Source organism: Apodemus sylvaticus, chromosome 10 (genome assembly GCF_947179515.1).
Source record: "Apodemus sylvaticus chromosome 10, mApoSyl1.1, whole genome shotgun sequence".
Lineage (NCBI taxonomy): Eukaryota > Metazoa > Chordata > Mammalia > Rodentia > Muridae > Apodemus > Apodemus sylvaticus.
In genome coordinates, this window is record NC_067481.1 from 62382507 (window position 1) to 62407679 (window position 25173).

Sequence of the window (25173 nt, forward strand, 5' to 3'; positions counted from 1 at the left end):
TTAACAGTATGATGGCTTTCATGGTCCCTGGGGGAATTTTTGTCTGCTCACCACCCCTCAAGGCTGTAAGAATCAGGGTTTGGTGTTTGAAAAGTGGAATGTGGGTTAGCCTTCTGGTGAGGCAGATAAGAAATAGATCCAACTGAATAAACAAATTCTGTTTTCTCTAGGCAATGGGTTGGATGAATAAACAAAACCCTTGACTCACTCTCAGTTCATTTCTTCCTTCAATTTGATGAGCTTTTATGCTGATAAAATAAAGATTTGAGTTACACTTACACTTTACATATCCTAAAGACCCTTCTAATTTTTAGAGGTGCATGATTATGTTGTACCCTTTGGGAAATCCAGATTATAAAGCGTTTTGAACTTCTACATAGTACTGTTGCATCCCCATTCACAGCCCTCTGACAATTGCAGGCCAGAAAGGGAAACTTCCAAATAAGGCTCTATGAGTCTGGGGAACAAAAGGGAAACAATAACTAAAAAGCAAGTCTAGCCTTTGCCCTGGAATGAAAAGAATGCAGTCTGTTGGTTGACCTAAAGGTTTCTGTTTTATTTCATATTTAGGTGCAGTGGTCAGCTCTGACCATGTTTTCCAAAGAAGTTTCTTTTAAGACGTTAAAATATTTGCACAGTTATGATGATTGTATTATCTTTGCAGAGCGCTGTTCAATTTTACTTATAAAGCTAATTGTGTGTATGTGAAATGCTGGGAAACTAAATTCATAGAAATTAATCTAGGTTCACAAATGACCATGGGGGACATTTAGTTTATGCTTATATCTAATAGAAGCACAAACATTGCGAGGTCATTGCATGGCATTCTAGACCCTCCAGAATGTACCAGAGACCTGGGAGGTGAGAGACTCAGGACTCAAAGAGAGGGACCTTAGATGAAATGCCCTACCTTGGGAAGAGGGAACTTGTAGAGCCCACCTCCAGCAGAAAGACAGGGCATCAAGTGAGGGATGGGGTTGCCATCCCACAGTCAAAACTCTGACCCATAACTGTTCCTGTCTGAAAGAACTGCAGGGAAGAAAATGGAGAGGAGCCTGAGGAAAAGAAGGTCCAGTGACAGGCCCAAAGTGGGATCCAGCTCAAGGGGAGGCTCCATGACCTGACACTATTACTGAGGCTATGGAGTGTTCACAAAAAGGGACCTATCATGACTGCCCTCTGAAAGACCCAACAAGCAGCTGAAAGAGTCAGATGCAGATATTTGCATCCAACCAATAGACAGAAGCTGCTGACCCCTGTGGTTGAATTAGGGGAAAGCTGGAAGAAGCTGAGGAGTAAGGCAACCCTGTAGGAGGAACAGCAGTCTCAACTAACCTGGGCCCCCGAGATCTCTCAGACACTGGACCACCAACCAGGCAGCATACATTAGCTGTTATGAGGCCCCTAAAACATATACAGCAGAGGACTGCTGGGTTTGGGTTTAGTCAAAGCTGGATGTACCTAACCCTCAAGAGACTGGAGGCCTCAGGAAGTTTAGAGGTCTGGTGGGGTGGGGGATGGGACATCCTCATGGAGACAGAGAGGTGGGGAGGAGGTATAGGATGTGGAAAGTCAGAGTGGGCCAGGAGGGGAATAAAATCTGGAGTTTAAAATAAGTAAAAGATTTTTTTAAAAAAACCATAAAAGATTGGTAAAGTAATGGTAGCCATTTGATTCACACTGCCATTTTAAACTGTAATTCTCAGAATTATACCCAAGAATGGGGAAATCCTCTACAAATAAATGAACAGGATAGAGTGCATAGCAAGCGTTTTCCCTTCAGAGCTGCCCTGAAGGCACACTGTTGACTTTTTGACTTCTGATTTAAAGCCTAAAATAAGGGGTAGGGAATCAGTGGTTGAACACATATGTAGCAGATGTATAGTCGTAGATTTGATCCCTAGCACCACAGTAAGTAAAATAAATAAGGTTAACACAGGAACTGAAAATTAATCAAAGACGGGCTTTATTTTCTTAATGATTATTTTGTTTTATCTTATATATGAGTGTTTTGCTTGTTTCCTTGGACCTCCTCTAGTCAGGCTTTTCCCCCGACCTCTTTTGTGCAGATGGCAGGGTGGGGAGTGTTGGGGTCCAGGAATTGCCTCACAAACCACATGAACACCAATCTCAGTCAAACAGGAATAGTTTATTGAGCATATGCCTCAGACTGGACAACCAGGGCTGTTGTCCAGATTCTGGAACAGAACCAGGACATTGAGTTAAGATTTTACAGGTTTTTAAGCCCCAAATCCACAAACATCTTTGTTATTTCACCAATCAGTATTTAGGGGTGGGGGATTTCCTTAGGAACATGTCTTTGTTTTGTTTTTTTGTTTGTTTGTTTTGTTTCTGTTTTTGTTTTTGAGACAGGGTTTCTCTGTGTAGTCCTGGCTGTCCTACAAAACTCACTTTGTAGACCAGGCTGGCCTCAAACTCAGAAATCTGCCTGCCTCTGCCTGCACCTGGTCGCCTTTTTCCCCCCTTTCCCAAGACAGTGTCTCACTATGTAGCTGTGGCTGTTTTAGAACTCACTATGTCGACTGGGCTTGCCTCAAATTCACATAGATTCACCTGCCTCCACCTCCTGGGTGCTGGGATTGAAGGTGTCTCCCACTATACATGACTGCCTAGTTGCCTCTTAAGAATAAATGTTTTTGTTTTTTTTTGTTTTTTAGTGTGACTACTGGAGAAAAATGGGAATAATGATCAACATGTGGACGGGTCAGTTATAAAAAGTTGTTGAGGAAACATTCAAGATTCTGGCGATGAGAAATACATTATGGCCTGACAGATGGGCAGCCCAAGTATCTTCCCAAGGTGCTAAGACAAGAATGGCACCCGATCAGGCACATATACAATAACTGTCTAAGGAAGACAACACAGTTACATAAGCTACTCCAAGCCAGAGACAGGAAAAGATTTTTAGTAAAGCTAAAAAGTCTGTGCTCCAAACATTATACCTTTTTGTCTATATATGTGTTTTTATTGTGGTACAAGGGCTCCAAAGCAGGGCTTCACAGGGCTTTTTATAAGTGTCTCTAAGCCAAGTAACTGCCATCTTGGGATGTTCAACTGCACCCCTTATAAATGGATTGTCACTGCTGGGCTTGATGTGTTTACTTCTCCTCAATGAGGGGGCAGAAAGGGTCATGAGACCCTCACCTGCATATCCAGCAGTTCCCTACTAACAGTACTAACAGAACACAACTCAGCCTTAACTGCACATGCCTTTGAGGACTGGCTTAGGAGAGAGAGGGTTCTATCTATGTGGCTGATAGGGAAAATAAGAGTTTTTCCAAGTGTGGCCTATTGTGGGAAGGAACACCCACACCCTGCAAGTAGCCCCTCACCTTTGTTCTGCTAGTTTCTCTGAGTGAACTTTGGCAGAATTATGCTTTCAGTTTATCATTGGGACCTTAGCTTTAGGAGAGGGAATAGACTTTGCTTATGTTTCCCCTTGGAAAGGAATTTTAACCATAAGCTAGATAAGCACTCTTCTACTGAGCTCTCTCCCAGCTCTCTATTTTTTTATAAACAGGAGAAGCAAAGACAGGTATATACATAGTCTGGCAGGTTTGGTCACAGTTTCCAGGCACCAGGAAAAGATCAGAAGCAGAAGGTGAGAGGTGAGGAAGGCCCAGAATGCTGACAAGCAATATGGGCTGACTCCAGGCTTCAGGAGGCCTTGAGCATCAAAGTCAAGATCAATGGCAGAATTAGCATTAATAGCGATGACCCTAGCTGAGCATGGTGGCACATGGCTTTAATTCTAGCACTGGAGGAGCAGAGACAGACGGGATCTCTGTGAGTTAGAGGCCAGCCCAGTCTAGAGATAGAGTCCCGGGACAGCCAGGGCTACACAGAGAAACCTTACCTCAAAAACAAACAAGAAGATGACTTAAAGGGATGAAAAAAAAATAGTTAATGAGAAAGATCTTGCAATACTTCAAGGACTGTTTTACAAACAAAATGGCTAGCACAAAGTTCTAGATACCACAATGATATAGATTTATTTATTTATTTTATTTATTTATTTATTTTGTTGTTGTCTTTTGAGACAGGGTTTCTCTGTTTAGCCCTGACTGTCCTGGAACTCACTCTGTAGACCAGGCTGGCCTCGAACTCAGCAATCTGCCTGACTCTGCCTCCCAAGGGCTTGGATTACAGATTACGCCCGGCTTGATATAGATGTTTTAACTTAATAAATATTCGAAGCACCCACATCAGAAAGCTTACAACTTCTGCAACTCTAGTTCCAAAGGATATGATCCCTCTTCTGAACTCTGCAGGCCACTTGTGCACAAACACACATGCAGGCACACATACACAAAGTAATTCCAACCAAATCATAAGTCATAAGAACTGAAATGCTCCAGAAAATTAACAAGCCAAGGAAGTGGTGAGTGGCAGGCACTTATATATGGACACATGCTCACACACACAATCACAAAAGCAACATATCTGAAAACACACACAGCCATGTACCTTTCCCATAAATACTTTTGCTAACCTACAAAGAGACATTTCTTTATTAGTTGGAGGTCCATTTTGTAAGCATATAATTCCATGAAACTTGGGCACACTATGTTTTCAGATTGAAGGAAAAGAAGAGACCAGAATACAATCATCAACAGATAATTTCCTAATACTTTTATGACCACTGTGAATAGTCTCTTTATCTATTTTGAGATCAGAAGGTTAAACTGCTGATAAATTTAGCCTCCAAGTTTTTTTTTTTCAATTTGGCTATTAATGTTAGGGAGAAACACAGGACCCATTAGAGAAAAGAGATGATGTTTTATGTGCCAACATAAGAGGATTTTGAAGGGCTTTAGAGGTCATTGGCACAAGTTCTTTACTGACTATAGTTTCAGGTCAAATTTGTGACTTTACTTTCCCAGGTTTACCATAAGCCCTAGTTGTTAACCTTTATCTACAATGAGGCTACATTTAGAACAACTACATGAAAATGAGGAGAGGATCAGGGAAAAAGGACTGTGCTGGGCATTAGAGTAAATGTCCATAATCCCAGCACTCCGGAGGCCAAGGCCAAAAGTTCAAGGCCATCTTGGCTATACAGTAAGAACAGGCTACTAGGGATACAAAAAACAAGACCTTGTCTCAAAACACATACCTTCTCTCATTGTTCTAAAGTAAGAGGATTAAATAAGAAAATAAGCAGAGGAAGCTACTGACAAAAGAGCATCTATGACCAGCATGGGTTACCAAAACCCAGAGATCAGGATCTCTGACAAGAAGAGGAAACAGGCAGATTACTTGTGCCAAAAGAAGGAAAACCTACCATGCTTAAGCTTTTCTGAAATTCATAATATTAAAACAGTTTAAAAACCTAATTTTACACATTTTGCCCAGTCACATTAAACTATCTTAAACCTACCATTTTACTGAAATTCCAACAATTCTACCCAAAGAACTGTGCAGAGAAACAGCTGGGAACTCAACATCCACGGGATACAGATGTTGAATGTGAAGGTAGGGAGGTAGCCATAGGGAGGTGGTAGGCCGACAAGAGGCGGAGGTAGCTAGAGGATACCACTGTCACTGAGGGAGAAGCACTGTCATGGTTCAAGAGGATTTACAGAGCTGCACATGTTTTCACAGGCTCAGTAGTGCTGTGTTAACCATTCTGACCTAACTAGAGCCATAGAAAGACTCCTAAAGTAATATAATTTGGGGCTAAAGAGTTGGCTCAGTGGTTAAAAGCACTCACTGCTCTGGCAGAGGACCCTGGTTTAATTCCCAGAGAACCCCAATGGTGGCTCACAAATGTTAGTAACTCCACTTCCAGGGGATACAATGTCCTCTTCTGACTTCCAGGGGTACCAGATACAAATGTGGTATACATATTTATACATCTAGACAAAATATTCCTAGTTATAAAATCATAAATCTCAAAAAAAAGAGTAAAACCATTCAAAGGATTATAAATATCTAGCCAGAGCTAGGCTTACAACCAAAAATATAAATATCTATCCAGACTATATATCTAAAAAGGCAAAATCCAAACTCTTCTTTGAGCTAGAATATATATTAGTTACTTTTCTGTTGCTGTGATAAAATACCATGACCAAAAGCAATTTAAGGAAGAAAGAATTTATTTTACTTTATGGCTCCAGGGGAACAGAGACCATAACAAGAAAGACAGATTAACTCATTTCTTTTTCTTTTTTTCCCCCTGATCTGGTCCTAAACAACAGGCATATATTTGATGGTCATTATCATTTTTCTGTTCATTGCCAAATAAGAAATAACTTACATATATATCAAATCATTATTTGGCCCCCTCTTGAAAGACAACCATCTTTAGGAAATGCACCACACTATCTAAATAGCATAGAAAATTACATCTTCCTCACACGCAAAAACACTTACCTATAAAACCATCTGAGCTCAGGGTATTTTAAAGTTAGTTTCTGATATCCTCCAGGATTCCTTGTTGGTCCTAATATTTAATTTCTTTTCTGTTCTCCCATCTCTTTCACCTGCCCCTTCTCTTATAAGAATCAAAACCAGCACCTCACATATGCTGTGACTTTATCACTGAACTATACTCCCAGGCCTGTTTCTTGTCTTTATAAATTGATTTTGCTACTTCTTAATTTTATCGAAATCTATTTTTTGGCTCTTATTCTACCCTAACCAAACCCTCAAACATCCCTTATAACATGAATTGTATGTGTTGTGCATGTGTGTGTTTATTAGGCCAAAGGTCAAAATGATCTTGTGTTTTGAAAAAAAGATCTCCACTTTGGGGCACTGCTTCTTGAGACAGGGTCCCTTAAAGCTTGTGGATTTGGGGGGATGTGGAGGAGGTAAGAGATGTGGAACAGTCGGAGGGTAGGGGGATCATAAAATATGGAGTATAAAAAAATAAGTAAATTAATTAAAAAACTTTTATTGCTTATAGTATACTTTTTAAAGCAAAAACAACAACAACAACTTGTGGATTTGGCTAGACTGACTGTCCAGCAAGTCCAGACCTTCCTGTATAGATATGCTTCCCTGGTGCTGGGACTACAAGCCCACTCCTTCAGCTGTTTCCACCAAGCCTGCTCTTCGGGCTGTTTCCGCATGTTCTCATCTAGCACTGACTTCACTCATTTCCGTTCTTTTTTACTTGATAATAAAACCTTTCTGAAGAATGGATCTGCCTATTGTTTGTAACCTCATCAGTATTTCAATTATTTCCTTAAATGATCTATAAAAACAGTTTTCAACTCCTATTGAGTCAAATTCCCAAACGTTTTTTAAAACTTCAACTTTTATTATTTATAATTTTATTATACTATTGTCATAGGGTGGCCAGTAAAAATTCCCTTAAAGACTATAATGATGCTTTCTTTCTGTATTTAGAACAGGAAAAATGAAAATGGTTTGTGTATGACACATGGTTAAATTCTTCCAGTGTTTTGTCAGTTACTACACTAGATCGGGATTATGAAAGTCTCCCCTCTCATTTGAGGAATTTTATGTCCTGTGTCATTAACTGACTGTGTCTATATTTCAGTAGAAAGACCTTATAAGTCAGATAAAGCCAAGAGAGAACTATAGTTAAATAAAAAATATTGCACTTGCTTGACTATCAAGAAAGATAACTGACTTAAAGATATAGAAAATATACAAAGAACAAGCAATCTGTCCAGTCAAAGGTCTTCAGAATTAGACAGGAAAATATATGAACAGTGTAAATGCAAAAGAAGTACAAATTAATCAAGTGATATGCAGATTTGAATGTGGGAGATGCCTAAGCTAGGCATGGAATGGTGGCACAAGCCTCCCTGGTGCAAAAAGGAAGACAGAAACGGGTAGATCTCTATGAGTTCAAGGTCATGCAGGGTCTTCCATATTCCAAGCATATGGTCTTCCACTGACCATATGCACTTTACTCCTTAGGTTTTAAAAAAATATATCATTTACTAAAAAGTTTAATATAAAAATATACCAAAATTTTGCAGGTATATAGCACCATGTATATTTTGATACTAACAATGCACTTAGATTTTTTTTTTCTTTCTGGCAGGGTCTCTTTTCAGGCAGGCCTTGACTGGTCTGGAATTGTTATGTAGTGGAATTACAATTTATATATGACTTACAGATGAGGCATGAGAGATGTAACAGTGAAAATGCATTTAGTTCTTCTGATTTCACAGCAACCATGATTAGTGGCGAACCATGAAAGTTAATAAAAAACAGTAAAGATAAAAAACATTTTGTAGTCTTGTACAGATAATCATAATGCCTTTGACTTACATCAAAAAATAATATAGAGCCAGGCACAGTAATACACATGCTTAATACCAGCATTAGGGAGGCAGAGCAGGCAAATACCTGTTGTGTTCAAGGCCAAACTGGTCTACATAGTGAGTTCAAGGATGGCTGGGCTCTGTAGGGAGATCCTGCCTGTCTAAATAAATAAACAAACAAACAGACCAGGTAGGAATGAAGGAAGGAAAGAAGAAAGGAAGGAAGAAAAGAAGAAAGTAAGGAAGACTTATCATACACAGAGCCCAGGGCTTGATCCTCAGCACTACAAAACACCCAGAAGCAGCATGTGCCTGTAATGCTAACACTTGGGAAGTGAAAGCAGGAGGATCAGAAGTTCTCAGCTCACTTTCTAGGCAGAATTATAAAATTGCACTCCTCCCTCTGGGTCAATACAACTCCAAGCTGGTTGGGCTTGTCCATTGATTTATCCAGATGCCTTTAAACAGAACACAGGCTGTAGCCCTGTGGCACCCTGCCTAGAAACTGAAAGGCTGTTAACTAGACCCTGTAGCAAGTAAGGGATATAGCCTTCACCTTGCTCTTTTAATTATAACTGCCTTGAACATAGAACTTCTGTCTTTAACCTGATCATTTTTCTTTACCATCTTGCAATACCTGTGGCACCCTGCGTAGAAACTGAAAGGCTGTTAACTAGACCCTGTAGCAAGTAAGGGATGTAGCCTTCACCATGCTCTTTTAATTATAACTGCCTTGAACATAGAACTTCTGTCTTTAACCTGATCATTTTTCTTTACCATCTTGCAATACCAGAAAAAGTTACGATGAACCAACTCAAAAAAACACAAACATAGGAGAACCTTGCTGCCAGTATAGATGCCACAGAGCTACAAAAGCAGCCTCTAAGAACTTGGGTTCTGCCTAAACACTCCTCCAAAGTGGGTAGGAGCATCACCTGAAGAACAGGCTTATGTAATCAGCCCTCTCAAGCCTCAGAAGGAGTCTGAAAGGAGGAGAAATACCATTCATTTCCTCTTTATTACATTTATTTACTTGTGTGTGGTGCAGAGGAGGTCAGAAGACAAACTGAATAAACTAGTTCTCTCATTCCTTCATGTGGATTCTGGGGATTGAATTCAAAAGTTAGTAAGACTTGGTATGGAGCACTTTTATTATCCTCCTTGACCCTTTAAATAGAACGTCCTTGTCCAAACATCTGAAGTACTGTTGTCAGACAGCCCTAAAGGGGCATCACTAAAATCTCTAATTGAGAAAGAACACATCATTCAGACACCACCAGGATCCTTGGATTCCACTTGGCTTTTGACCTTAAAAGCACATCCCCTGCCCCCAGTAGCTTTTGGCCAATGACCAACAACAGCAGAAGGGCTGAGGACTGGTGGGCAGAAAGCTGAAAATTTCTCCTAACAGTCAGCTTTGCTGTAGAACTCATGTACAGGCTACAACTTCATCAGGCCAGCATGATTCTGAGGTTCTCCCTGTAACTGCATTTATAATTGGAGGGTTTTCCTCATCAATTCTGCTTCCTCTTTCTTTGGTCTTACTTCCTGTAATAAACTTCATGCATTCCTGGGTGTCAGCTCCCAAAGGATACAATTAACACAGTAGAGGAACTTCATGATTCAGACTTAGGTATTCTTGCCTCTTCTGGCCTCCAATTCCCTCTTACCACTACCCTCATCTTTGCAGAAGTACTTGTACAGATCCTAGTTCAATGCACCAACTGTCCATTCATCCTGCATAGAACTCTACTTTCTAGAATCTCACTGGCAAGTTTCACAGCATTTCATGAAGAGCATTGTTGAAATCATGCTCATCCTTTCAAGCCAGAGTTCAATATTTAAAGCCTTTAACAAGATTTCTAATCAAGTCTCTTTACTTGCAGCAAGACAGAATACATTCCCGTTCTGAAATTATACTCACTTTGAAATCCCACAACAAAGGGCTAGGGATGGAGCCCAGTGGTGGAGCATGTGCTTAGCATGTGCAAAGAAAGCCCTGAGTTCCATCCAAGCCACACAAATATTAAGATAAAATAAGCCACGGGCATACACATATCTTTTGATCTTCTTGATTATTATAAAGTTTTAAAATGTAAGGGCATTTGGAAATTGGAATACCAAACAACTGATAAACAAATGTGACAGTCTATATTTGTAAGTTTTTAGGTAAAGGAAAGAATAGTTTCTCACAATTCTTTGGCACTGACAAGTGCTTTTTTTTTTTTTTAATTTGACCTACCCTTTACCTAGTTTATCAATAAGCTAGCTCATGCAAACTTTTCTCAGTAGAATAAACAAGAGATTATTCTTATTTTATATTTACTGGTTATTCTGTACAAAGTTCAAATAACTGCTGTGTGAGACCTCTATGTACACCTCAGAGTAACTCACCCCTAAGATTGTTCTTTTTTCACCCCTAAGATTCCAGTGTGGCTGTCAGAGTTTTGAGTAATGGCTGGTCTAACAGTCCAATGCACCACAAATGTCAGGAAGGCAACAACAACAGTCCAGACCCAAGGGTGCTAGGGTGTGAATGACGGGATGTAGATAGGGTTAGGATGATGGGGTTATACATGCAGCACTGCTCTAGATTCAAAGCATACATCACTGGAAGGACCACTTGACCTCAGAGCCTCAATACTGTCCTCAAGTTAAAAGGCCTTGGTGGTACAGTAGGGAGCATAACTGCCTTCCAAGTTAAACACTTTAGATTACTACTGCTTTGATTGTTTTTCCTTTTCCAGGGGTGCTGCTTAGAGGCACTCAGAATGTTTGACACATCAACTTGGGCTTTCCTACAATACTGCCTCTAACAAGACTGGGTGGGCTATTTGGAACCCCTGGTAAGGTCAGAACAGCACCAAAAACAGCATGTAATTGTGGGCCAGCAGAAAGGTTTCTTCTGTGAGACCTAAGTCTAAAACAGACAGCAAGTCATCCAGGCCTCAAGAGGTTCCATGTGCACAAAACGAGTGTGTTCATTCTTAAGCAGCAGAAAATGGAATAGTGTTGAATGCACAGGCAGCGTCAGAAGTCAAACACACGGGAAGCATTTTTTTTTAAGATAATAAAAAGGCTTGGTCTGAAAAAAAATCACCACTACTTTGAAAAAAATTAATAGTTCTGACTGGTCACCTGCCACCAAATTTTTCCAATATACTAGGATTGCCATTTTTGCGGCTAAATTAAATCTCATTTAATTCATGTGACAATAGTGCTGCTCTGAATACACCGGTGGCGTTCAGCATCTAAACCTGTGCGGAGTTCAGTCGAACAAACAGAAGATGAAAACCAGAACCCAGCTCACTCCCCACCAAGCTCACTCTGTTTTCAAGCAAATAAAAAGTTGTTAAACCGAGAAGTTTCTGTCATCCTAGAACAGGTACAGATTATTTTGGGTCAGGAACAATCACATTCTAGTCCTGGGTCTGAGCATGAGTAACAAATCAGCTGACGGGTCGCCACCTTCTGTGGGACTCCAGAAAGTGTGTGCTCTGCAAATGACACACTGCAAAATGGACAAAGAACCAGAAAAGCACTGCCAAGTCACACTTTTCATCTCAGATGCCCTCCTAGCTTTCGAGGTGGGACTGGCGGCAGAGGGAGGACCCCGGCCGGCCCGCCGCCTGCAGCGCCCGCCCCGCCCCGGCTGGCAGCCCAGCGAGCACAGGTAATTTCACAACCCCATTAGCGCATTCCAGAGCGGAGACTCACGGCCCGGGAAGTTCACCTTGCCTCGAGCCCCTGCGCGGCGGGCCGCGGTGGGGGAAGGGCGCGGCGGGGAGGGGGCGCGACCCGCACCCCACAGACCTGTCTCGGGCTCCTCCAGCTTCGCAGAGTGGTTGCCCATGTTCGGCAGATCCCGATGGCCGCCGACTGGCCGGCCTCGGACCGAGTGGCTGCCGTGCCGCAGCGCGCGCCCGCTCGCGCTGGTGAGGCGGTAGCGTCCGCTGGTCCACTCCAGTCAAAGAAAGAGCCGAGCGCTTTCCAGTTCCCGGCGGCCAGAGAGCCGCTCCTCGCGCCCGCAGGCGAGCCCCGCCCCCTCATCTTCATACACCACGCCCCCTGGGAAATCCTCAATACCCACCCCCTTTATCTACATCCCGCCTGACTGACTCGCCCCGCCCCCCTCAGCTCCTGTGGTCTGTCAGACCAGGCTCACCCCCTGGGCTCTCAATGCCTGCCCGTTGTGGCCCGCCCCTCTCATCTGCATCCTGTTGCCCTCCCACCTCAACTCCTGCTGTCTGTCAAGAGAGGCCCGCCCCCTCATCTGCATACTGTTCCAAGTGTCCAAAGAGGCTCTCCAGGCCCTTTGTCAGATGACCGACTTCAGGCCTCTCCCCGCCCACACTGAGAACTACAGCTGGACAAGGTAGGCTGGAAAAACCCCACTGTGGAACGCTGAAGCCAAGTGCCATGGGAAAGATCCGAAGTCTTGCACATGAGAAATCAGATCTCTCCGGACAAGAAAAACCTAGAGTTGACACAAGGCAGACGTTTAATAAATATTTTTAAATGGCGCAAATGAATGAATGTGGAACAAACAACTCTCAGCGAACAGGGGAAGCAAAACCAATCTGGCAGAGTCCTGCCCACGATCCAATGCTAATAATACTGTGCACGCCAATCAGAAGCAGGAACTGTTGTCAGAAATGGTTTTATGGAAATGACCCTGTCTATCCTTCATCTTACCGTTGAAATAGCCTGATCTAACTAAATCTTACAATGACAATACTTAGGAATAATAAAATCTAAAATCACGAATAGGATGACAGGTCCTCCCCCTGCCTCACTAAACACTGCTTTGTTGCTTGCTTGGTTGGTGTTGTTATTGTTGTTTTGAGACAGGGTCTCTGTATGTACCCCTGGCTGTCTTGAAACCAGGACTATATAAACCAGGCTACCCTCAAACTCAGAGATCTGCTTGCTTCTGTCTCCCCAGTGTTATGATTAAAGACCAGTACTCTCTATGCTGGGGGAACACTAGTTGTTTAATTTATTATTATTATTAATTCTCTGAGAATGTCATTCAATGTATTTTGATCATACTCATCCCCAACTCCTCCAACTAACTCCTCCCAGATCCACCCCTCTGTATTTCCTCCTACCTTTTTTTTTTTAAATAATCCTTCAAATCCAGGGCTGGAGAAATAGCTCAGCGGTTAAGAGCACCGACTGCTCTTCCAAAGGTCCTGAGTTCAAATCCCAGCAACCACATGGTGGCTCACAACCATCCGTAATGAGATCTGACTCCCTCTTCTGGAGTGTCTGAAGACAGCTACAGTGTACTTACATATAATAAATAAATAAATCTTTTAAAAAAATCCGATTTATACTGCCCATATACTTTTAGGTGTGGTCCATGCACTGTAGCATTTCTTTAAAGGGCCACACCCTTAAAGAAAATGACTCTTCTTCCTCTTGAAGCCATCACCTGTCTAGAGCTTCTCAGTTGGGGAACCAGCCTTTTGCCCTCCACGCTAGAATGTAGATTGGCTTGATCTGTGTAGGCCACTGTACTATGAGTTCACGGGTGCAGTGGTCTTTAAATACTATCAGTGTTTGTCCAGCCCGACCCTCTCTTCTGAACTGCAGACTTTTGTGAGTTCACTGCCTTCTTCACATCACCTCTTGACAAACGCTCTTAAAAGGCTAAGAAGCAACCCAATTTTACCAGAACAAAACAAGATGTCTGGATTCTCTTCCATAGACACATGTCTCTTGTATTTTCTTTATCTCTGTAATTTAAAAACTTCATCCTTCCAGTGACTCAGGTCAGCAACTTCAATTCCTCTCACATCAGGTTTATCAGTAAATCCTGTCATATAGAATGAATGTTTTGTAAAGGCCACCATGACCCTGGACTCACCAGATCCCAACTACCCCACAGTCTTGCACTTCCTGCATCTTTGTCCTGGAATACACTTCCCCCAGACACTCATGTTGCTTAGATCCGATGACTCACCTCCTAGACCTGGGCTCGAAAGTCCTTCTACTCTGAGGCTGCTCTCCTCACCCCAGGCCAGCAGATGCCTTTCCTGTTTTGTGGCTCTCTAGGACACTCTGTGACTACTGGGCACAGTAGCACTATTGGGATACCACAGGAGATGAGTTTCAAACTCCTAGTGAATACCTGATAGTACCAAATCGTATTCATACTATATTTCTTCCAGTACACACACTTCTGATAAAACTTCATTTATAAAATAGGCACAGTTAGAGAGTGACAATAATTTACAACTGTATCATATGATTTTTTTTCCTGTCCTTGAGAATTTTCACCTTTTTCTTTAATGGGAGGGCTTTATGATATGTGTTTGACATGTTCATATTATCAGGGTCACTACTCTCGTCTTCAGGCCGTTATTAAAAGAAGGGTTACTTGAACACAGCATCGCAGTGCTGTGGCAGGGGCTCTCTGATAAGGAAGATGGCTGCTAATCGGCCAGCCGAAAGCAGTGTATGTAACACAAGCATTCCAGGATTCACATCCTGGAGCTGTATGGCATGAGACTTCACTGTGCATGCTACTCAGGACACTGCAAGTTGAAAACTTACCAACCGTTAGGTTCTAGAATTTTCTACTTCATATTTTAACTATAGGTAACTGAAACTGCAATAGTCCCATCCTCAGTGGCAGGCCATGTGTGCTAACTATTATCCTCCCACTAAACTACTTTTCTTGAAAGCATGAATAAATGAACAAACATACAGGCTCTGCAAATCATCCCTTAACTGTGTATTACTTGTATTGCTGTTTACTGTTTATACAAGCTAGTATTACTTTTTAGTGGTAGTACCATGAACTGGTTTCTTCAATACTATTTTGTCAGACACGTATCATCACATTTATTTCCATAATCCACAAAACCTAGTAGAGCTTTAGGACAAATGGTCTAGAGAAATAAATTATACAAGACAATGCTGGAGCAAAAATCCACACAGAATCATATTCAAACTCCCTACCCATTTTATTAGAAGAATGGATCCAGAGAAGATGATCAACTTCCCCCAAATAATTCTCTAATGAGAGACAAACCTGAGTCTGTAAAGATTTTAAGAGTGACACAGCTTCTGTTTACAGAGTAGTCTAAGCTTATCCAGAGAGTCTGGAAATGGATGAGTCATTTTATTAATTCTGTAAAACGCCAAGCACGCCATTACCAAACCTCTTTATGAACACCAGACAACAGCCCAACCTGGCCTCTTATGAGTCTCTCAACTCCCACATCTAAAACATGTAGTCAGTTCTGTAGTTCATGTTCTTAACGTGGTCTAGCTTTTACCTCTCTCTTGGCATCACTGCCTTCTGTCCAATGTAGGCTTCATTGCTTTCAAGGGTGACTGCATTGGCTTTGCGGCTCAAACTGCACTTCCTTCTAACTTTTAAAAATCTCAAGGGCTGGAGAGGTGTTTCAGCAGTTGAGAGCAATTATTGCTCTTGCAGAGGATCTGGGCTTGGTTCCCAGCATTCACATGGTGGTTCACAACCATCCACAACTCCAGTACTAGAGAATGCAATGCCCTCTTCTGACCTCTGCAGGCACCAAGGACACAAAACAGTCTCATATACGATAAAATATATAAATCTCATTTTTTAAATAAATTTAAAAATAAACTAATAAATTTAAAAATGCAAGTCTGACTTTATGCTGTCTCTGTTTAAAAGCTTCCAGTGACTCCCCTCTATATTTAAGATAAGGTCCCCAGTTCATAGGTGTGGCACACAGGTCCTTAGAATGTCTACGACTTCAATTACGCACCTACAACTCTAGCATCATCTTTCAAAAGTGTGGCATGGTTTCTGCCTTATATTCCAGCAACTATAAGGCCAGCTGTAGTTCTGAACATACAGCTGTTTGTCTTAAGCCTCTGTGATTACAGATACCAATTCATCTGCTATGAACCAAATTGTGCCCACCCCTAAGGAACCTACTGAATCCCAACCTCCAGTGTGATGGTTCAATGAGGCCTTAAGGGTGGGGCCCACCTCTTACTAATAGCTTTAAAAAGAGAAAGACATCTCTGTCATAAACAAACACGGTAAGAAGGTAACCTAGTTTAAGAAAAGAATCCTCATCAGAACTGGGACTTGTGGGAAATTAATCCCTATCATTTGAGCCACTCCATGAATAGTGTTTGGTTATGTTACAATTTTATTTATAAATTGGGCACTACTATCACCTATTAAATTCTTTCCCAGGCATCTCCTTGACAGAATTCAGTATTTTCTTTCACTGGACTCACAGACTTTGTAAATGCTTACATTTCCTCATGTCCTTACCCTAGCTTCACCATCTTTTCTTGTGTGTCTGGGATCGTTCTCTGAGAAGCAATGATCATATTGGCATCCCCAATACCTAATACACAGTAATTCAGTTATGTTCTAGTTTGTTCTTCGGTTGCTGTGTTATGACGGTGAACAAAAGCAACTTGAGAGAAAAGGGGTTTATTTGACCCTTCCAGATCACAGTCCACTGGTGAGGAGAGTCAACCAAGGCCTGAAGCAGAAATCATTCAAGGGACACTGCTTGCTGGTTCGTTTCCAGGCTCACATCCCACTATGTTATGTATATAGCTCAGGCCCACCTACAGATGGGACAATGCACATTAGACTATGTCTCCCTATATCAACTGGCAATCAAGAAAATGCCCCACAGACAGGTCCACAGGCCAATCTTATGGAAGCAGCTCTTTGATTAGGGCTCCCTCTTCTTAGGTATGCTAAACTGTCACAAAGATTAGCCTCACAGAGTAATAATTTATTTACTCACAATATAACTAAAGCGTCAATTCCTCAAACAAAAGCTACCATGAGTATTGAATCTCTAAAACAATGTTTCTCAACCTTCCTAATCCTAAGAACCTTGAATATAGTTCTTGCTATTGTGGTAAAACCCTGTTTTATGTTTAAAAAAAAAAAAGTCTCTGCTGTCCATAAAACTTCTGCTATTAAAGTGAGAAGACAAAATCTATATTTTATTTATTTATGTTTTGAGACAAGGTCTCACTGTATTTACCCTTACTGTCCTGGAGCTCACTATACTGTAGACAGTATAGTGTAGACAAGCTGGCCTCAAACTCACAGAGATCTGCCTGCCTCTGCTGGCATTAAAGGCGTGTACCACCAAGAAAGATGGAGCTACATCTCTTCCAAAATGGGCAATGGATCTGAGCATGTATTTCTCTAGTGATATGAGGAGCCAACTGACATTTAACAAAATGTTCAAATCTCTAATCACCAGGAAGATGCACATCAAAACTGTGAGGCATCATTACATTTGTGAGGACAGCTCTCATTACCAAAAGGACAATGTGAAGTGTGATAAATCATGGATGAGAATACAGAGCAAAGAGAAGCTTACACAACACTGGTGGGTTGTAATTAGTATAGCTGCTTTAAACATAGCATGGAGATTCATCAAAAGCAGAAGAATCAAACTGCCCCATGACACACAATCCCACTTCCTGGTGTGTAAGGTAAAGAGTACAAAGATAGGGGATCAGGGGCTTCCAGGAGATAGGATCACAGTAGCACAATTCATAACAGCCAAGAGGAAGAAAGTGAGAAGATGTAGCAACAACAGAGACCACAATAAAATCTGGCTTTAAAAAACAGGAAATCCTGGCACAGATGGCAACATGGATGCTGGTGAGGACATTTTATTTTAAGCATATGTATTTGTTTGTTTATTTATTTATTTACTTATTTATTTATTTCCCCGTCCCTTCTCCCTCTTGCTCTGGTCCACTCACTCTGCCCCATCCCCATCCCGCTCGCTCCAGCCCATAGGCTTTTTTTTTTTTTTTTAATTTGTTTCTCATTATGGATGGTTGTGAGCCACCATGTGGTTACTGGAAAATGGATGTCTTGAAGAGATATCTGCACTAAGTGTTTGTTGAAACTTTACTGACAGCAGCCAAGGAATGAGCAAGTCCATCAGTGGATAAAGAAAATATAGAAAAATACTTAGTGGAATACTATGTAGTCTTTAACAAACTAAAGTCTGTCACTAAAGACAACATGTGTAGAACTGGCAACACTAGGCTAAGTGAAGCAAGTCAGACTAAACGCTGCAGGGTCTCTCTTATGTGTATAATATGAAAAAGATGATCTCAAAAGAACAGAAAGAAAAGTGGTTACCAGAGGCTTCCCCAGATTTGAAAACCATAACCCATGTTTGTTGTGACGGCAGACCACTGTTGAGAGAGATGTTTAGAAAAATAATCACCATATTTTAATACTGACTTCCAAAAGAGAGTCTTTTAAATAATGTTGGATTTGCTGTTGTTTTGGGGGGGTTGGTTTGGTTTGGTTTTTTAATGTTTCTGTGTTGTTTTTTTGTTTTTTTTGTTTTTTTTTGTTTTTGGTGGGGAGGTTATGAGAGTGAAGGGCAGATATGAAGGGAGGAGGGGATGTAGGGGACTGGGGTACGTGATGTGAAACTCACAAAGACTTAACACAAAGTTTTAAAAACTACTTTCTAGGTTTTTCCCTTTGGATCTCATTTAAAATTTATTTTATGTATATGAGTAGTTTTGCATGTATGCACTGCACGTATGCACTGCACGTATGCAAATGGAACTTATGCATGCCTGGTGCCTACAGAATTCAGAAAAGGGCATAAGGTCCCCTACCACCGGAGCTACAGATGTCTGTGAGCTACCAAGTGGGTGCTGGAAACCGAATCTGGATCCTCTATAAAAGCAACAAGTGCTGTTAACTGCTGAGCCATCTCTCCAGCACGTTTTGAATCTCTTTTTAATTTATTTTTAGAATTTGGGATAAATGCACATACCATCTTATCCGTGCTGATTTTAACTGTGTGCAGCTTCACAGTGGGCAGTAGATTTACATTGCTCTGCAAACATCACCATCACGGTGATACCTCCTGAGTGCTGGGATTGAAGGTACGTAACGCCATAGCAGGCTTATCAATATACACACACTTTTGAAAAGAAAAAGAAGGAAATTCTGGTTCATTCTATAACATGGAAGAGCCTTGACGCCACTGTGTTAAAACAAACCATTACAGAAGGGCTGATGTGATGTAAGTCCACTCCTGTGAAGTACCTAGAAGAGAAAAATCTGCAAAAGAGTATGGTTGTAATTGCTAAGTCATCTCTAGCCCTAGAATGTTCTAGTTTTAAGGATGCATAGCATACCATATTGAATATCTACTAATGGACACTTGAATTATCTCCACCTGTTACTTTTTATACCAATTTTATCCATCATGACAAATCTTTTAGAGTCCTTACCTTCAATTCTTTGGGCACATGCCCAGACCTAGTAATACTTAGATCATGTTATATTTTTCTTTAAGAAGAAATAATTAAAGATGGGTTGTGGTGGTGCACGCCTTTGATCCAGCACTAGGATGCAGAGGCAGGCAGACTTCTGAGTTCTAGGCCAGCCTAGTCTTCAGAGTGTGTTCTAGGACAGCCAAGGCTACACAGAGAGACCTTGTTTTAAACAAACAAACAAACAAAAATAATTAAAAAACATTTTGTTCTGTATTTCTCAAGCTATCAAACATGACTTATTTTATTAAAAAACAATTCCATTGGAGCGGGAGAGATGGCTCAGCAGTTAAGAGCACTGATTGTTCTTCCAGAGGTTCTGAGTTCAATTCCCAGCAACCACATGGTGGCTCACAACCATCTGTAATGGGATCTGACACCCTCTTCTGGTGTGTCTGAAAATACTAACAATGTTCTCAAATACATAAAATAAATAAATCTGAAAAAAACAAAAACCAATTCCATTAAAAGCAAATAAAAGCCAAAAACATTACCTTATCAAATAAAAAAATAATAGTTGGGTGTAGTAGTATACACCTTTAATCCCAACACTTGGGAGCGAGAGGCACACCATCTCTGCGAGTTCAAGGCCAGACTGATCCACATAGTGAGTTCCAGGACAGTCAGACGTAGAGAGACCCTGTCTCAAAAATAAACTATTAAAGTGGCTTTAGGTGCACTACCCTCAATATCTTAGGAGATAAGATAGCCCACACCGTAGAGGCCATGGATTCATTTATCCAGGAAACAGTTTTCAGTACTTATTTTATACATCACATTATTCAAGGTTCCCACATTCTGGAGAAGGAAAAAAAAAGTTCCGCTTTCCCCATAAGCATAGGCACCTTGTTGAACGAGGACCAGGTTCACACAAGAAGAAAGCCAAGAGCAGCCTGAGCATGAGCAGAAGGCAGTGAAACCAAGGGCTGACTCAGACTCCGGGCTGGGTGCTCGGTTCGTGAATGCCCGCACCCTGGCTCCAAATACTCCAGTGGTGGAAAGGTGTCCAGTGCAGGGGCTGGGGGAGGCTCGATCCGGATAAAAGCAGATCTGTGGTTGGCCTGAGCTGGTGGTTAAAACAGAAGGAGGGAGGTCTGAGGACCGACAGAGTGTTTTAACACTGGTTTGCGATGACAGTTATAACTTGGCCAATTTATTAAAAACCACTGGCTTGCACACCTTAGATGAATAGGATGATATGTAAGTGATCCCCGGCCCCTCAAAGTCAAGTAAGGCAAAAGCCTTAGGACTGTATTGTTTTCTAGCTGAAAGACCTGGGCCCTCACTCTGAATTTAATTAGCATGATTGAAGCCTGGCAGGCTGCGAGGAAGAGAAGGGATGGAGGGGGCGGGGCGGGTGGCTCTGACCCTGGAGGTGCCTGGCTCCAGAACTGGACTTTATTCAAAGCAATCAAGGATTATTAAGCAGGAAGGAGACTCAGGCAGGGCCGGATATGGTGAATGGGGTTTGAAAGGTAAAAGACACATGCTGTTGGGAGTCCCTTCAGAAAGACCTCTGGAAGGAGGTGCCGAGTGTGAGCCTGTCCCTTCTCAGTGAGCTGCATTCTGTCCATGTCTGCAGCAGCAGGAAGGCACAGAGGGATGAGGAGGCACTTGGCATGGACACCAGCGTCCTGAGCAGCAAGGCCCAGCTCTGGGCTCTTCTTTGTTCAGGGGGGTGAACAAAGGGTTGATTGTGAAGAAGTCACAATCAGTGCTCCAGCGGGGGAAGGAGATAGGGCTGCAGTGGGATAGCATGAATCTAGGCAAGAGGTTGTCAAGGTGTCTTACTGAGGGAGCGGCCTGGCCTGAAGGCTGCTGAACAGTGCAGTGGTCTGGGGAAGGATGTGGTTCAAGAGGACAGCCTGCTAATACATACAACCTCCACTTAGCACTTTGTCTGATAACCAGTCCACCAACACAGCCAACAAGCACTAAGTATTCAGACACACCCTTGGCAAGGTGAGTACTTTGGCTGAAAGTTGGTTCTCCTCAAGCACTGTGCCCGTGCACTGCTGCCTCCAGCATTGAGCTGTCCGGGTCCTAAGAGTCAGGTAGGGGTAGGCATTTGTCCCTAGACAAATGCTGGTTGTTCTTAAGTTGTTTTTGTTTGTTTATTTTGTTTTGTTTTTGGAGTTTTTGTTTTTGTTTGTTTTCCGAGACAGGGTTTTTCTCTGTTTAGCCCTGGCTTTCCTGGAACTCACTCTGTAGACCAGGCTGGCCTCGAACTCAGAAATCCACCTGCCTCTGCCTCCCAAGTGCTGGGATTAAAGGCGTGCACCACCAAGACTGCGTTTCTCTTTTTCTCTGTGTAGCTCTGGCTGCCCCAGAACTCACATGGATGGTCTGCCTCTTGCTTTGGGAATGCAGGGATTAAGCACGTGCCACCATGCTCACCTATGTTCTTAGTCATGCTTGGGGGTTGGACAGGACAGGCTCCACCTGCAGCTTGCTCCCAGCAGTGGTGACCACCACACTCCAGCAAGGCTTTGATCTGACACTGGAAGTAAAACTCTAGGCCTTCTCCATGGCTAAGTGCCCAACCTCTCACTCTGAAAGACTAAACCCAAGAACAAAAGAAAGAACGTCCAGAAGTAAAAGGCAGAGAGAAGAAAGGTTCTATCTCTTGGAACCAAGGAAACGGCTGTTGAGCAGCACCGGTCCCTGCTGACCCTGCTGAAGCACCATCTAAAGCCATGGCCGTACGCCACTGCCAGCTGTTTGGATGTGCTATCCACAACAAAGAAGATTCCCTATTTTTCTGCATTTGGCACCTACAGCAATTGAAAAACCATGTGGGCTCATAAAAGCTTTTGTACAAGTAGCCAGCTGTAGTGTAGAGATGAGAAATGAGAAGCACTTTCCAGTTAAAATAGACACAGCTGATCATATTTCATCAAGATCATCTATCCCAAACCCCCAAGCATGATCAGTAACAGTAAAGTATGGGCTCTACAATGGATCAAAGGAAGCAGAAGCCCCCAGAAGAAAAGGAAGATTGTTCAACAAAATATAGACGGGTAATGGTTTTTCTTTCTCCAGGCAAACTGTAAGGCATTCTGCTTAATTTGTAGGGAATCTGCACAAGTCTTGAAAATTCAAAGGGCAGCATATATAAATGCTACTGATTTTAATGTTTATCATGACAAGGACATAATAGTCACAAAACAAATAGTAAAACTGAAGGCCTTCTAATTCTGTCTCATTGTTTTTAATAAAACAGACAAATTCTGTTGTAAGAGCTAGTTATGTGGTAACATACTGAATGGCAAATAAGAATAATAACAATAATAATAATAATAATTTAAAAAATCCACCAAACCACTTATGGGTGATGAGCTTTTTTAAGCAGTGTATGGAGAGAGTAGCAGATATAAAATGCCCTAAAAGGGAATGGGTGAGATGCAAAAATCAGTTTGTCTCACCAGATGATAACCAGGTAAACTGAAGAAGGAAGAACCCATAGGAAAGAAGTTTGGAGAACAAAACCATTAATTTCAAATTTATGCTTAAGGCAGTCCATGACAGCACTGATGAAGCAAATCCATTTTTATTAGGGGTATTGGAACAAATACAATACCACCGAAGTGGGCTGGAGGGATGTAAGAGCACTTGGCTCTTCTAAAGGACCTGAATTTACTTCCTAACACTGTATCAGGTCACTTACAAAGGCCTGTAGCAACTCCAAGGGATCTGGCACATTCTTCTGGACTTCATGGGTACTCACACATAAGTGCCATTTACACATCTTTTTTAAAATGTCACTGAGTTCAAGGCTAGCCTGGTCAACAGAGAAAGTTTGAGACAGCCAGGGCTACAGAGAAACCCTACCTCAAAACAAAACAAACAAAAGATACAGGTTATTCAAGAGATTTATATAAAGTAGTAAAATTATGTTCTTTAACCACTGACAAATTATCTTATCTAAGCTGATAGAGCCCTGACTGGGAAATTAATAGAAGACAATGTTATCACTGCCTAAAACTCATGTATAATGAAACATCACTGAATAGTACATCAGGACTAAATTTCCTCAGGACCAAGACATGAGGTCATTGCCAACTCCAGGAAGTTTTTAAAAAGTATTGATGCAGACTATACCAACATCATCCCTCTTCAGAATGTGGGCAAATTAAAGTCACATGCTGGCGAATGTGACCTCTTCTAAGTTATTTATGATATCAAAAACAAAATTTGGAGTCGAGTATGGTGGCACATGATTTTAATCCCAGCACTGCAGATTGGAGTTCAAGTTAAGGCCAGCCTGATCAACACAGTGGGATCTGGGCCCTCCAACCCTGCATAGCAAGACTCAGATCTCATTCTCCCATAAAAACAAAAACATAGTACCAAAAATTGACAATAATAACTGATTCATCATCTACAGATTTATCATTTATTTACAGATTTATCATTTAAGTGGATTTAACTGCTCATGTGTATGAGTCAGAACAAGGTAAAAAAATCAAGGTTAAAAAAAAAACAGCTTCTCAGGGCCAGGCCGTGGTGGTGCACGCCTGTAATCCCAGCACTCTGGGAAGCAGAGGCAGGCAGATTTCTGAGTTCAAGGCCAGCCTGGTCTACAGAGTGAGTTCCAGGACAGCCAGGGCTATACAGAGAAACCCTGTCTCGAAAAAACCAAATCCAAAAAACAAACAAACAAACAAACAAACAAACAAAAAACCAGCTTCTCAATACGATATTTCAAATCATAATTCCTTTCAAATAAAATTAAATATGAAAACTCAAATAATTTGCATGCATTTCTACACACTGGCTAAACACAGTCCTATAAGTAACATAAAATATATGTCCATTGCTTTTTGATTTGACATGCTATGAAAACTGATTTCAAGATCTGGGAGAACACTTGGGACTCCATGTTTAGCCAAGAAAAATGTTGCCTATCAGTCTTTGAATGCATAGCTGAAATCTAATGTTCAAGTTGGAGGAGAATTTGATCACATGTCTTTCCTGCAGGGCTTCTCTTCCCAGAGGAAATACCCTCACATCACAACCATGTCTAATGTCATCAGACCACTCTTTGGCAGCATATGCATTTGTGAATGATTATTTTTAAGGTTGAAGCACACGAAGAGAACCAATACTTGACCAGGCTATCTAATCTAATGAGCACCCTGAGAATTGCAACTACTTCTATCGAACCAGTTATTGGTGCATTTGTTTCTCAATGTATCCTGCTGTTGAATTTTTCTCTTTAATACCAAAAAGCCATAAACTTGAAAATTACAGACTATGCCTAAAGATGTTAAGCAACTTCATTTAGCAAGCCTAGTCTAACAACATGCCTGATCCTAACTAAAGATCAGTAAATAAACTCCTATGCCAATATTTGATGGCAAATAATGTTTAAAATCTGTCATCCTTTCTCATTTCTGTCTTCCTCCCTCCATTCTCTTTCTTTCTTCATTTAACAAATTTTTTTCAATTAATGTCCCCTGATGGGCCCCAATCACCCATGGTGGAAAGAATGAAGTATACTGCACCAATGGAGGCTGAAATGAGGTAGGCAGCTGCTGTGCCTGAGGGAGGTGCTGTGAGGGCGTGGCCGGGGAAACTCAAAGGAAACACAAAGACA

The 25173-nt window shown here is 41.7% G+C and overlaps 1 protein-coding gene across 8 annotated transcripts in view; it reads right to left on the minus strand.

Moving 5' to 3' along the window:
* Specc1 (sperm antigen with calponin homology and coiled-coil domains 1) overlaps positions 1 to 25173 on the minus strand; it is a 271073-nt gene that overhangs the window by 136237 nt on the left and 109663 nt on the right. The window contains exon 1 of one of the 8 annotated variants that reach the window (XM_052196815.1): positions 12081 to 12245. The exons of the other annotated variants lie outside the window; for them this stretch is intronic. Within the exon in view, the coding sequence (XP_052052775.1) occupies positions 12081 to 12120 (40 nt within the window). The 5' untranslated portion in view covers positions 12121 to 12245. Of the gene's footprint in view, positions 1 to 12080; positions 12246 to 25173 lie in introns of those variants that run through there. 8 annotated transcript variants of the gene reach the window in all.